Below are 14,662 nucleotides of genomic sequence, written 5' to 3'. Positions count from 1 at the left end.
CGGAGTAAAGGGTCAATATTCTGATTGGCGGGGAGTCACGAGCGGTGTGCCACAGGGATCGATGCTGGGGCCGTTACTCTTCAACATATTTATCAATGACCTGGAAAAGGAGGCAAAGTGCGAGGTTATAAAATTTGCAGACGATACCAAACTGTGCGGCAGAGTTAGATCCAGGGAGGAGTGTGAGGACCTGCAAAGGGACCTGGACAAGCTGGAAGACTGGGCAAACAAATGGCAAATGCGCTTTAACGTGGAAAAATACAAGGTCATGCATATAGGGAAAAAGAACCCGTTGTTCAACTACAAATTGGGGGGGCATTGCTGGGAGACAGCAGTCTAGAGAGAGACTTGGGTGTGCTGGTGGATGCATCACTGAAGCCATCTGCGCAGTGCGCAGCAGCCTCGAAAAAAGCCAACAGGATGCTGGGCATCATAAAGAGGGACATAACAACCAGGACGCGGGAAGTCATCATGCCATTGTATCGAGCGATGGTGCGTCCGCATCTGGAATACTGCGTTCAATATTGGTCGCCGTACCTCAAGAAGGACATGGCAGTACTTGAGAGAGTCCAAAGGAGAGCAACGAAACTGGTAAGAGGGCTGGAACACTGCCCATACGCCGAGAGGTTGGATAAGCTGGGGCTCTTCTCTCTGGAAAAAAGGAGGCTCAGGGGAGATATGATAGAGACCTTCAGGATCATGAGGGGCATAGAGAGGGTGGATAGGGACAGATTCTTCAGGCTGAAGGGGACAACAGGTACGAGGGGGCATTCGGAGAAACTGAAGGGAGATAGGTTCAAAACAAATGCAAGGAAGTTTTTTTTCACACAAAGGGTCGTGGACACCTGGAATGCGCTACCGGAGGAAGTGATCAGGCAGAGTACGGTACAGGGATTCAAACAGGGATTGGACGAATTCCTGAGGGATAAAGGGATCGTGGGATACTGAGAGAGGTGCTGGGATGTAACACAGGTATAGAAAGCTAACCAGGTAATAAGTATAGAAACCCAACCAGGTCGTGCATGTGCAAGACCGGAGGGTTAGGACTTCGATGGGAAGATAGGACTCAATGGGAAACCAAGGTGGCAAGGGGGCCCCTTCTGGTGATTCAGACAGGTCGTGACCTGTTTGGGCCGCCGCGGGAGCGGACTGCTGGGCAGGATGGACCTATGGTCTGACCCGGCGGAGGCACTGCTTATGTTCTTATGTTCTTACCTGACTTGGGGCAAAATTTGAGCATGCCAAAGAAAACTCCTCAAAGAGGTTAGTCCGAAGATCTTCCACACGCACTGGGTCTGTTCTTACAGATTCCTCTGTTCCAGCCATATATGATGGTCTGAGAGGTGGCAATTGATTTCCATGAGGCTCCATGTCTGTAAATATGGAAAGCAGCAGTTTTTAAAAAAAAATACTGTATATCATAAATGTCTTCATAAATATAATTGCCAATAAAAAAACAATACAATGTAACAAAATAAATTGACAAATAGCTTTAAGATACCTGTTGCAAATTCACACCCGTCTAAAAATGCATAAATATTAGGGAACCTCAGTATGGGCTCAATCAACTCTTCATATGTCCTATCTTAATTAAAGCCCTGGGCAAGTGTCCATAGGTGACCAGCACCAGACCAAAACAGTCTAAATGAACACCGCCCCATACATTATAATGTTCCTGAAAATGTTTTTGTTAAATTTAAATAGTGATAATAACAATAATAAACCCTGAATGTGAATTCAAAACAGAAGCAAAAAGACTACGAGGCGTCTTCAAACCCCCAGAAAAATCATAATCAAAATAGTGAAAAAATGCAGTTGAAAAAACAGCTAAAATAAAAGTCAGACTTAGCTGAATCCCATTAAGTTCATAATGTCACTCAATCTCCACTCGACAGGGCCACATTTCAGAATCTTCGTCAGGAGCTTTTGTGTGATTGTGCCGAGCTGTGATGCGCAGGACTTATGGTTGTTGGCCTTTATTCAATGGACTTTTGTCTTTTCAGTATTGTTTCCCTGCTCCTGATGAAGATTCCGAAATGGGGCCCCGTCGAGTGGAGTGGCTTCATCGACTTGTCGACCATTACTCCCAAGACTTTTTCCTGGGGGGTCTCTCCAAGTACCGCCCCGGACATCCTGTATTCGTGTATAAGATTTTTGTGACCAACATGCATCACCTTACACTTATCCACGCTGAACCTCATCTGCCATGTCGCGGCCCATTTCTCGAGCGTGTTTATGTCATGTTGCAAATGTTTGCAATCCTCCTGCATCTTCACTACTCTGAATAACTTCGTATCGTCTGCAAATTTAATCACCTCACTTGTCGTACCAATTTCCAGATTGTTTATAAATATGTTGAAGAGCACAGGTCCAAGCACTGAACCCTACAGCACTCCACTGGTGACGCTTTTCCAGTCCGAGTATTGTCCATTTACTCCCACTCTCTGTTTCCTATCCGCAAGCCAATTTTTAATCCCAAAGAACAAGTGTGGCAGCGGTCTCAAATCGCAAAGCCCTCCTCCCTCTTGCTCTGAGGGAACGCTTCTGGATCAGTGGGCCACATGAACAAGCTTTGCAAGATCAGGGAACCATCTGCTGGAGCTACCGCTTGCAGCTTTGACAACAGAAGTGTGCTTGGGAGGAGGGAGCCAGCAAGAGGTAAACACGTGAGGCACAAAATTGGGATGCGGAATGGAGGGGGACGACGAGTAGCATGTTGGGACAGGAGGGTCGCGTTGGGACAGGAAGGGAGGAAGAGGGACTGTGTTGGCATAGGAAGGGAGAAGCAGGGTTGCGTTGGGACACAGAATGGAGGAAGGGAGGGGAGCACGAACTTGGGACAAAGAATGGAGTGAGGGAGGGGAGCACGAACTTGGGACACAGAATGGAGTGAGGGAGGGGTGCACAAACTTGGGACACAGAATGGAGTGAGGGAGGGGTGCACGAACTTGGGACACAGAATGGAGTGAGGGAGGGGTGCACGAACTTGGGACACAGAATGGAGTGAGGGAGGGGTGCACGAACTTGGGACACAGAATGGAGTGAGGGAGAGGGAGCATAAACTTGGGACACAGAATGGAGTGAGGGAGAGGGAGCACAAACTTGGGACACAGAACGGAGTGAGGGAGGGGGAGCATGAACTTGGGACACAGAATGGAGTGAGGGAGAGGGCGCACGATCTTGGGACACAGAATGGAGTGAGGGAGAGGGAGCACGAACTTGGGACACAGAATGGAGTGAAGGAGGGGGAGCACGAACTTGGGACACAGAATGGAATGAGGGAGGGGGAGCATGAACTTGGGACACAGAATGAAGTGAGGGAGGGGGAGCATGAACTTGGGACACAGAATGAAGTGAGGGAGGGAGAGCATGAACTTGGGACACAGAATGAAGTGAGGGAGGGGGAGCATGAACTTGGGACACAGAATGAAGTGAGGGAGGAAAAGCATGAACTTGGGACACAGAATGGAGTGAGGGAGAAAAACCATGAACTTGGGACACAGAATGGAGTGAGGGAGGGGGAGCATGAACTCGGGATATAGGATGGAAGAATGGAGAAGCGAGGGAAAGATGCTAAGGGAGGAAGGGAATAGAAAGACACCCGTGCCCAACAATTCTCCCCGAGTGAGAGGGAAATAGATGGTGCACATGTGGAAATGAAGAAAGCAGGTGAATTGTTTGGCATAGGGAAGGAGAAAGAAATATTGGACATGGTGGTGGGAGAGGCGTAAGGTACAGATGCATGGGAAGAGAGAGATGAGAGGGAGAAATATTTGATGTGGTGATGAGAGAGGGAACAGTGGGATTGCTGAAGAACAAAAATAAGTGTAAACTGCCTATCTTTTTGATAGTTGTAATGATCAAGGTAGCAACTCTCTCCTTCTTTGTCCCAAATCCAGCATCTTTCTCCTTCCTTGCATCCCTTATGCAACTACTCTCTCTCTCCTTGCTTCCACAGATTACCTTGTCTTCGTCAGAACCTGCTGCTTCTCTGGGTCTGAAAGAGGCTATAATATCAGTTCTGCCGCTGGCTCTGTCTGACCCCAGAAAAAGGAAGTTTCAAGTTTCAAGTTTTTATTAATATTTGATGAATCGCTTATTTAATTTACTAAGCGATGTACAACTTTTTAAAAACAGGGTTGTGGAGACAGACAAAATAACTTCAGTCTTACAAAATAAGACTAACATGAATCGTGGAGGATAGGGGGGAAAAGTTACAATTCCTTGTTAGAGCGGAAAAACAGGAAGGGAGTAAACGAGAGGGAGTGTAAAAAAATTTTTTGGGAACCTAAGACTTCTGGTTATTGGTCAATCAGTGAAAGGTTGAATGCATCTTTAAAAAGATAAGTTTTTAAGATTTTTTTAAAGGATGAAAGGTCTTTTTCTTCTCTGATATACTGTGGCAGTGACTTCCACAGTTGAGGGGACATAACCGAAATCATATTGTGTCTTCTGGCGCCTAAATTTTCAGGGATGGAACAGTTAGGAGGTTCTGAGATATCGAACGGAAAGACTGGGAGGTGTTATAAGGGGTAAGCATTCTGGTGATAAATTGAGGTTCGTTACAAATTAAAGATTTAAAAACTAGAAGTAGTATTTTAAAAGTGACGCGATGGCTAATTGGAAGCCAATGGGAATCAATCATCAAGGGTGTGACGTGGTCATATTTTTTAGCATTGTAGATAAGTTTAACCGCCATATTTTGTATTATTTGGAGCCTTCTTTTTTCTTTTTGCGAAATATTGAGTAAAAGAGAGTTGCAGTAATCGATTTTGGCTATGACCAGAGAATGAATTAATATAATGATGGATTTAGGCTCGAGAAATTTAGAGATCGAGCGTATCAGACGTAATTTGAAAAAGCATGTTTTAACTATATTGCTTATATGATCGTGAAACGAAAGTTTGTCATCGACAATGACACCTAAAATTTTTAAGGAAGGTACCAGTTCTAAGGGAATATCATTAAGGGCAAAAGGGGTACTCGGAATTATGTCCTTTTTCCAGGTAAAAAGCATCGATTTGGTTTTTTTAATGTTTAAAGCTAGTTTATTGGAATTTAGCCAATTTTTTATAGTATCAGAACTTGATATAACTTGTTTCTGGGTCAGGCAGAGCTAGCTGCAGCACGGACATGTTGATGCTGACAAAACGTCCTCCCAACACAGACAAGGTAATCACGGTTTAATTTTTTTTTAATCGGAGTTAAAGATTTACCACGTTAATCATGTTATTAATGTGCTAAATTTGCTAGTGCCTAAACGTAAGTGCCATTTACACACTACAATTATAAAATAATAGCACTTACATAGAAACATGATGGTAGATAAAGGCCAAATGGCCCATCCACAGGATCCACTATCTCCTAAGAGACCCCATGTGCCTGTCCTATGCTTTTTTGAATTCAAACACAGTGTCTCCACCATCTCTACTTGGACATTATTCTACACATGTACTTCCCTTTTGGGAAAAAAAAGTATTTCTTTAGATTACTCCTGAGCTTATGCCCTCTCACTCTAGAATTTCCTTTCAATTGACTCACCTCAAGTGTATTTATATGCCACATAGGTATTTAAAGATCTGTCATATCTCCTCTCTCCTACCTTTCCTCCAAAGTATACAGATTGAGAAATTTAAGTCTGTCCCCATACGCTTTATGATGTGCTGTAGTTCATCAACCATTTTAGTTGCATTCAATTTATCTCTTTTTGAATGCGCAGTCTCCAGAATTGTACACAATATTCTAAATGAGTCATGAGTCTCACAAGAGTCTTATACAGGGGCATCAATACCTCCTTTTTCCTAATGGCCATTCCTCTCCCTATCAAGTTTCAAGCATCCTTCTAGTTTTCACGTCACCTTTTCAACCTGTTTGGCTACCTTAAGATCTTCACATACCATCACACCCAAGTCCTGCTCCTCTTTCGTGCACAAAAGTTCTTCATTCCCTAAACCTATGTGTCACAAACGTTTTAAGCTGCAGCACACTAATCTCGGGGCTGTGGCGGGAGGGCACAGATGTTGATGCGATGACATCACACTCATGCGCAACATCATCACATCGATGTCTGCTCATGCGCAGATATCCTCCAGCCGCAACAAATTTTCTTAGGATCCAGTCAAGAGGAACCTGATTTAAATCAGCCAAGGTATACAGCTTTGAAATGGGGGCAGAAAAGTTCCCCATGAATTAATAAAGGTAGTGAATTCCATAGTGCAGGGGCTATAAAAAAAGAAGGCACTATGGCATATAGACTCATATTAAGCCATACGCAGACTCGGGCTGATCATATGGTAGTTGTTAATTGATCAAAATGTCCAAAGGGGGGTGTATGGAATAGCAAGGGCAGTTTCCATGACCAAAGTCTCTAATGACTTATTCCTGGCCAATTCCAATGGCCCCTACTCTATCCTCATCCTTCTCAATCTATCTGCTGCTTTCGATACTGTTGATCACCACATACTCCCCAATACACTATTCTCGCTGGGATTCCAAGGCTCTGTTCTCTCCTGGTTTTCATCCTCTCTCTCGCCCATTGCACTTTCAGTATATGCAATGAGGGATCTGCCTCCACTGCTATCCCGCTGTCAATCGGTATACCTCAAAGTTCTGTCTTAGGACCTCTCCTTTTCTCCATAGATACCTGCTCCCTCAGTGGACTGATCTCCTCCCATGGTTTTCAGCATCACCTCTTTGCCGATGATTCCCAAATCTAATCTCCACACCTCTACAGGAATTCAGACCCGAGTTTCAGCCTACCTGTCCGACATTGCCGCCTGGATGCATCACCACTATCTAAAACTGAATACGGCTTAGACTGAGCTTATCTTCCTGCCTAAACTCACTTCCTCCCTCCCCCACGTCTCGCTCTGTGGACAACATTTTCCTTCTCCCTGTCTCTTCAGCTCATAACCTTGGGGGTCATCTTTGACTCCTCTCTTTCCTTCTCCGCTCAGATCCAACAAATGCTAAAAAGCCTGTCGCTTCTTTCTCTACAGTATTACCAAAAATCTGACCTCTCCTTTCTGAATACTCTACCAAAACCTTTATCCACACTCATCACCTCTCCTCTTCAATCCATGCAAAATATTACTGCACGACATATTCCATGAGAGCCGCCACACTGGCATTACCCCTAAGTCACTTCACCAGCTCCCCATCCATTTCCAAATGCAGCTCAAATTCATCTTACTGGCCTACAAGTGCACTAACTCTGCAGCCCCTCAATATCTCTCCACACTTTTCTCCCCCTATACTCCTACCCATGAATTCTATTCATCAGCAAGTTCCTTCTCCACTACCTGCTCCAGACTTCATCCCTTCTACCTTGATGCACTGTATTGCATGGAACAAACTGCTTGAGTCTTCACATCAGGTGCCATCTCTAGCAGTATTCAAATTCAAGCTCAAAGTCCACTTTTTTATGCTTCTTTCAGCTCTATGTCCATTCTATCATTCTCTGCAAGAAACTCTGCAACCCTCTGTCCAAATTAGATTGTAAGCTCTTCTGAGCAGGGATCGTATGTTGAATGTACAGCGCCATGTACACTTTTCAGCCTATAGAATGATAAATAGAAGCAGTGGTAGGATCTGGGAGCCAGATTTTACATAATTAGCATTTTATTTATGTGCATTTATCAATCACCCAGTCGTAATGGGGATAATTCTATAAAGAGCAACAAAGTTATGTACCTAAATGCAGCATGCTGAGTGCAAATCTATAATAGCATCAAGGCACTCAGACTGAGTTAGAGAATACTAGGGAATTTGGCATTTACATGCCTATGTTAAGCATAATCAGTTATACCATGTCTATGGCAGATGTAAATGCGTGCACCTAAATGTAGCAGTTGAGTGCACAAATAATAACCCAGTTTTAAGGCCCTGTTTTCTATGAATACTTTTTGTGGAAGCACTATATTGCTTTCTCTTTTGCCACACTCACTCAATGAAAACTTTTCCAGGTTATAAAGATAGCCTTTACAGACTGAATAAAATTTTTCACAGACAAAAATGGAAACTTATTTCCGAGTGTTTCTATAGGCTTACATACAAGGAAGTAACAGCCAGGTGCATTAAGTGCTATGTGAGCACTCGGCAGTACTCAGTAATGGCAGCATGCATGCGTGTCACATAGCATGCAACAAGGGGGCATTCATAGGGGACTATGGAAGGGGCATGGGTGGGGAACAAAAGTGTCAAACTTATACGTGTAGGTTAGAGCATTCCCTCCAATCATCCAAAATCAATCAGATAAGGTTGCAACACCTTAGATTCGTCCATAACACACACTTACCAGATGGATCCCCTACACACCACGGAGCAATCATACTAACCAAACATAAATAATAGCTTAAGAAATAAAATGCGCCCCACAGTTGTTGCTTTACCCTCAATAAAAAAGGGGCTTTCCAAAGTGCTTAAAACTAAAAAATCAGGAGAACTTTAAAACCACAGACCAAGACACGCCACTTCAGTAGCACAGCCCACCGGTTCCCTCAGCAGCACCTATTAATTTATGCATATAATCCGACGACCTGTGCAAAGCATTTCACTAATCTCCCAAAGAATAACAAAAAAACGTGGTAACCTACATAACAGAAACCCCCTAAGAGCAAAGCATAACGACCTACCTCTCACGCCCAGTTACCTCGGCCGTCGCTTTTCAAATTCAACCAATCCCGCGCAGTTCAACACACAGAACCCTGGGAGACCGACGCAGAGCAGTCGCATGGAATCCAGCGAAGGACGTAAGACGCAGGGGGTGGGGCACGGAAAGCGACGCAAGGGCGATAAAGGTGGCCAGTAGGCAAAGGAAAAAGATAGTTAGGGGATATTATGGAAAAGGAGAGTCCCAGTGGTTCCCAACCCTTTCCTGGCGGACCACCAGCCAGTCAGGTTTTCAAGATAGCCCTAATGAATATGCATGGCGCAGATTTGCATGCCTTTCACCTCCATTGTATGCAAATCTCTCTCATGCATATTCATTAGGGCTATTCCAAAAACCCGACTGGCTGGCAGTCCTCCAGGACAGGGTTGGGAATCACTGTCCCGGCCTAGAGGATTAAGAGAGGCAGGGTTTACTGTCTACTACAGGGCTGCCCAAGTCCAGTCCTTGAGATCTACTGGCAGGCCAGGTTTTCTGGATATCCGCAATGAACATGTATGAGAGAGATTTGCATACCAAGAAGGCAGTGCAGGCAAATCTCTCTCATGCATATTTATTGTGGATATCTAGAAAACCTGGCCTGCCAGTAGATCTCGAGGACTGGACTTGGGCAGCCCTGGTCTACTAAAACGGATCTTTGTATCTCAACACACTTTAACTCTTTTCCAAATGTTTCGCTGCCTTCATAGTGGAATCTAGATAGGGGGTTTAAAAACTTAATTAAGGTGGAAAACAAGTTTCTGTTTTCCTTTTGGACTTAATATAATAACTATACTGGGTCAAACCAACTGTCCACCTAGCCCAGTATCCTGTTTCCACATGGGCCAATCCAGGTCACAAGTAGCTGGCAACAACTCAAATATGGACAAAAGAACAAAATCCAACAAGTCTGCAGTAAAGAAACAGTGAAACCAAAACAAAATAATAATAATAATAATAACTTTATTTTTCTATACCGCCATAGTCAGGCGACTTCTAGGCGGTTTACATTGTAAGAAGGCTGGACATTCAGCGAATAACAAAAGGTCTTAATACAATACAATAAGTCTACTTACAATACAGTACCATACAATACATTACAATGAGTCTAAATACAATACAATACAATAAGTCAAATACTATACAATAATCTAAATAATGAAACTGCAGGCAATGTTTATTTCAATAAACAATTTGTTGCGCACAAATAAACCACCTTAAATGAGTAACAGGACCAGACACAGTCTGTGTTTCAATCAACAGTCTTCATCAGGGGTCTTATAGAATGATGACAATGAATATGTCACTGGAGTGTATGAGTTTCAATGTGAATATGGTGCAAAGATCCACATTTTGTCATAGCGTAGTGAGCAATCTGTGGTAAGTGGGTAATTCAACATTACAAAGCAGATGCATACAGTGGGGGAGGGGGATTGGTTTATCCCTGTTGGGATTGTTTGTCTGTTTGCTTTTCCTTTTACTAGGGTTATCAGATGTCCGGATTTACCCAGACATATCCTCTTTTTAGAGGACTGTCTGGGTATCCGGGTGGCTGTTCAAAACCCAGCACTTTGTCTGGGTTTTGAAAAGCTTTGAGCTCGGGGCCGCATCTGGAGGACATTGTGCATGCGTGTGATGTCATCGTATCACACCTGTGCATACTCGGAGGCCCTCTAAATACGGCTCAGAGCTCAAGAAGAGGATCAGGGGTGGGGCTGGGGTGGAACTTGGACAGAACAGGGAGGGCCTGGGGGCAGAGCCATGTATCCGGACTTTACAGGCCTAAAATCTGGTAACCCTACCTTTTGCAACATAACCAAGCACATGCATGCAGGGGTTCTTGTATCTCATGGGATTGTTTCTTTGCTTGCTCTCCTTTTTGCAACATAATCAAGTAAGAAATGTTTTTGTTTCCTTTATTAGGCATGGAACACCAGGCCAACATGATGGAGGAGGAAGTGCAGTTCTAAAGTGCTGAGGTCAAAAGCAGGCAGACATATGCCCCAAAGTTCAGCAAGGATGAGCTAGAGGTTCTGGTGAATCATGTCTATGATGATTTTGAATAACCTTTTAAAATGTCATAGCTTACTACAGGAAGTTGGAACACACAATGAACACTCCAATGAAGATCACTGATGTAAAACCAACTTGTTTATTTCATAAAAGGACACAAGCAGAAGCTGTGGACCTGATACAGCACTGTGTTTCGGCATCTGAGGAACACCTGCATCAGGGGTCACTAAACATCAAAACATAACACAACATATTAAAACACATCATACAAAAATTAAAAATTTATTTAAAAAAATTTTCTAAGCCATACAAGTAAATGAATACCAGAGGCCAATCAAGTAAATAAATAAATAAATATATATAAATATAATGAATGATACATATATCAAAGACAACAATTATATGTTACTAAAAACTATATAAAACTAAGGATGAAGGTCACGTGACGCTATGAGCCGGTGAGGACGTCTCTCACATCGGCTCCGGGCCCCAATCCACATTATTAAGTCTCACCGCATCAAAATTCGTCCTGGCCGGGTCCCCCGCAGACGCCCAGCAACGGGCTTCGATGGAGCAATACCTGACCCGATCGCAAGAGACGACGCGATCGAAGCCGGTCAAGGCTGGAAAACAAAAAGTTAATCCGGGCGCGACCAAGATGGCGGCCGCATCGGGGACGGCGGTATCGGAGTTTACAGATACCGCGCTGACTGAAATCAAAGCGGCGGTGACCCAGGCGCTGGGGCCGCAGTTGGAGGCTCTGACTGCTAAACTGACCCGACTGGAACAACTTCTAACTGACACTACGGCCCGCACAACGGAACTGGAACATCGGGTGTCTGCATCAGAGGATACTATCACCTCTCATGAAATGGATTTAGCCTCTTTGCAAGAAACTGTGCATAGACAGGCTGAAAAAATTGATGACCTGGAAAATAGGTCCAGACGCAGTAACTTGCGGTTTCTGGGAGTTCCAGAACTGATTCCTGATGCTAACCTACCTGCGGAATTGGAGAGCTGGCTTGAATTGGAATTCCCGGAAGCTATGGAATCTGGCACTCTCTGCCTGGAACGGGCCCATCGGTTGGGTAGGAGGCCAGCTCAGGAAGACAGACCGAGAGTAGTGATACCAAAATTCCTGAACTACAGACACAAAGCAGCAGTTTTACACCAGTACCGGGTAAAAAAAGATGCCTTAAAGATGCGAGGATCAACTATTCGCATTAGCCAAGATTACTCGACGGCTCTAACTGAAAAAAGAAAAGGATTTTATCCACTTTGTAAACGCCTGGAAGACCTTAAACAGCGTTTTCTGTTTCTGTATCCGGCTACCCTGAAAATCCTGCATGCAAGCGCATGGCATTCATTTACAGAGGCTTCTGATGCAGCTGACTTCATTAACACCCGACTGGAATCCCAGGGGGACCCTCCTTGAGGATCATACCATGTAACTGTATTGGGTTTGGCTGGGATGAAATTTCAGGATTTTAGAATTGAATATGTTGTTATGTTGAGGCTTTCTTTTTTGAGACAGTATTTCGGTTGTTTGAAGGATTGGGGCTCCGTGGGTGTCTCTTCGGACCTCTTGCATATACCTCCGGGATATGCTAGTTGGGAATGTTGGGGAACTGGGGGGAGGGGTTGGGTTAGATGGGGGGGGGATGGGAACAGCCTTGGGGGGCAGAAAATGATTCAGTTTTGTGTTTTTCACGGGTCAGATTAGATATTTTTATGCTATGTTTACAACTGCGGTTATTGCAATTTGATTGGGTTTTTCTGCTGACCGTCTGGGGGAGGCTGGGCGCCCAGGCGTGGGTTCGGAGTTTTACTGTCACTATACAATTTATAGGGGGTACACATGGGGGATAACACACTTCGAATTATTTCCTGGAACGTTGCCGGTATAACATCTCCTGTAAAGAGGTCTAAAATCCTGCAACAACTGAAACGCCACAAGGCGGATTTGGCCTGTTTGCAGGAGACTAAATTGACTGCTGAGGAGCATGAGAAATTGAAGCGGGGATGGGTAGGATCTGTTTTTCATGCCTCCTCTACAGGCAAAAGAGCTGGTGTTTGCTTGCTGATTCGAAAGGGTTTAAAATGTGTAGTCACTTCCTGCCATAAAGACACGCTGGGTAGATCATTGCTGTTGCATATAACCTTGCAAGGTGCTGATTTCCGGTTACTGATAACTTATGGGCCAAACAATTACTCAACCACATACTTTAATTCGTTGATTACTTTAGGCCTTAGGGACACTTCAGTTCCTCTTCTAGTGGTTGGGGATTTCAATCAAGTTCTGGATGCCTCCCTTGATCGAACCAGAGTGTCTGGGTCTCCAACTGCAACTGACACTAGGGGGCTGCCCTTTTTGTGTAAATCCCTGGGCATGGTGGATCCCTGGCGGCTACTTCACCCGTTCGAACGAGACTACACACACCAATCACGAGCACATGGAACCTTTTCCCGATTAGACTACATCCTAATAACTGAATCCTTGTTCTCTCGAGTAACAGAGGCGACGATAGGACCTTTAGCCTTATCCGATCATTGTCCTATTTGGTTGGATATATCCTGGACTGCTCCCCCCATGGGGGACTTCCGGTGGAGATTTCCCTCCTATCTGGCTGATGACCCTTCTTTCCAAACATATTTACGAACTAACTGGGAAGAGTTTCTAACGACCAATGGGCAACATGTACAAACCCCGGATCTATTTTGGGACACGGCCAAGGCAGTACTTAGAGGGGTGATAATTTCTTATGTATCAGCTCGCCGCAAGAGAATCGCCCAGGGTATTATTAGGCTGGAGAAGCGATATACTCAATTGAAAGCCAGATATCTTCACAATCCGTCTCGTCTGCTCCGTGAGGACATGCACTCAGCGCAAGTAGCTTTGAATGCATTGCTACATGAAAGGATCAAGCGTTCCCTGTTATACAGAAAATATAGGTTTTACCGTTATGGTAATAGAACCGGCAGGTTGTTAGCCACGCTAACTAAACACTGGCAAGATGACCGATATATTCCCCGGGTGAAGTCTGGGGCACACACTTACCATACTACACCAACTGATATAGCTGAAGCGTTTTATAAACACTTTTCAAACTTCTATGCTAGCCCTACGACATCTATGGGCCCCGATGTCCTGGATTATTTGGAAGACGCGGGTATGCCTAGATTCACTGACCTGCAGAGATCAACCTTAAACAGACCCATCCAGGGCACAGAGATACAAAAAGCAATCACACAGTTAAAATCGTATACTGCCCCGGGACCAGACGGGTTTTCTACTGAATTTTACAAAATGATGTCTCTGCAGGTGTGTGAACCTCTCCTGGGCTATTATGTGGTGGCATTGGAGAAGGGCCGCTTTCCTTCGCACGCCAATGCGGCCACCATAACCTTAATACCAAAACCAGGCAAACCTAAAGACGAAGTTGACTCCTATCGTCCGATATCCCTCCTGAATGTCGATATAAAAATATTGGCTCGCCTGTTGGCAAATCGATTATCTCCACTCTTACCGCTAGTGATATCCCAGGCTCAGGCAGGGTTCGTCCAGGGCCGCCACTCGGTAGTGAATGTTAGAAGGGTGTTGCTGGCAATGTCCAGAGCCCAACAAGCGTCCAACCCGGGCATATTGGTCAGTCTAGACGCCGCACAGGCCTTTGACCAAGTAGATTGGACATACTTATTTAAGGTACTGGAATACATGGGAGTGGGGGGTTGGTTTGGGTCTTCCTTGCGGGTGTTATATTCGTCTCCAACAGCTTCCCTTCTAGTAAATGGTTTCTTGACACAACCGTTCAACATCGGTAGGGGCACTCGTCAGGGATGTCCATTATCCCCGCTGCTATTCCTTCTTTATCTAGACCCTCTACTACGAACCTTATTAAAGGATGATATTCTGGTTGGGCTGAGGGAGGGCTCCTCTCAGATACGAGTGCTGGCATTTGCAGATGACATCTTACTTACACTAGCTCAACCACATAGTTCCTT

The 14,662-nt window shown here is 44.6% G+C and overlaps 1 protein-coding gene across 5 annotated transcripts in view; it reads right to left on the bottom strand.

Annotated features, from left to right (window-relative positions):
* KIF20B (kinesin family member 20B) overlaps window positions 1-8,912 on the bottom strand; it is a 237,092-nt gene extending 228,180 nt beyond the window's left edge. The window contains exons 1-2 of one of the 5 annotated variants that reach the window (XM_033943513.1): window positions 8,634-8,912; window positions 1,216-1,373 (exon numbers count right to left, since the gene is read on the bottom strand). In XM_033943513.1, the coding sequence (XP_033799404.1) occupies window positions 1,216-1,371 (156 nt within the window). In that variant the 5' untranslated portion in view covers window positions 1,372-1,373; window positions 8,634-8,912. The other 4 variants (XM_033943516.1, XM_033943517.1, XM_033943515.1 and 1 more) reach the window with 4 other exon arrangements.
* Window positions 8,913-14,662: the final 5,750 nt, after the last annotated feature.

This window comes from Geotrypetes seraphini, chromosome 4 (assembly GCF_902459505.1).
Source record: "Geotrypetes seraphini chromosome 4, aGeoSer1.1, whole genome shotgun sequence".
NCBI lineage: Eukaryota > Metazoa > Chordata > Amphibia > Gymnophiona > Dermophiidae > Geotrypetes > Geotrypetes seraphini.
This window is presented reverse-complemented; position numbering and strand designations above follow the sequence as displayed.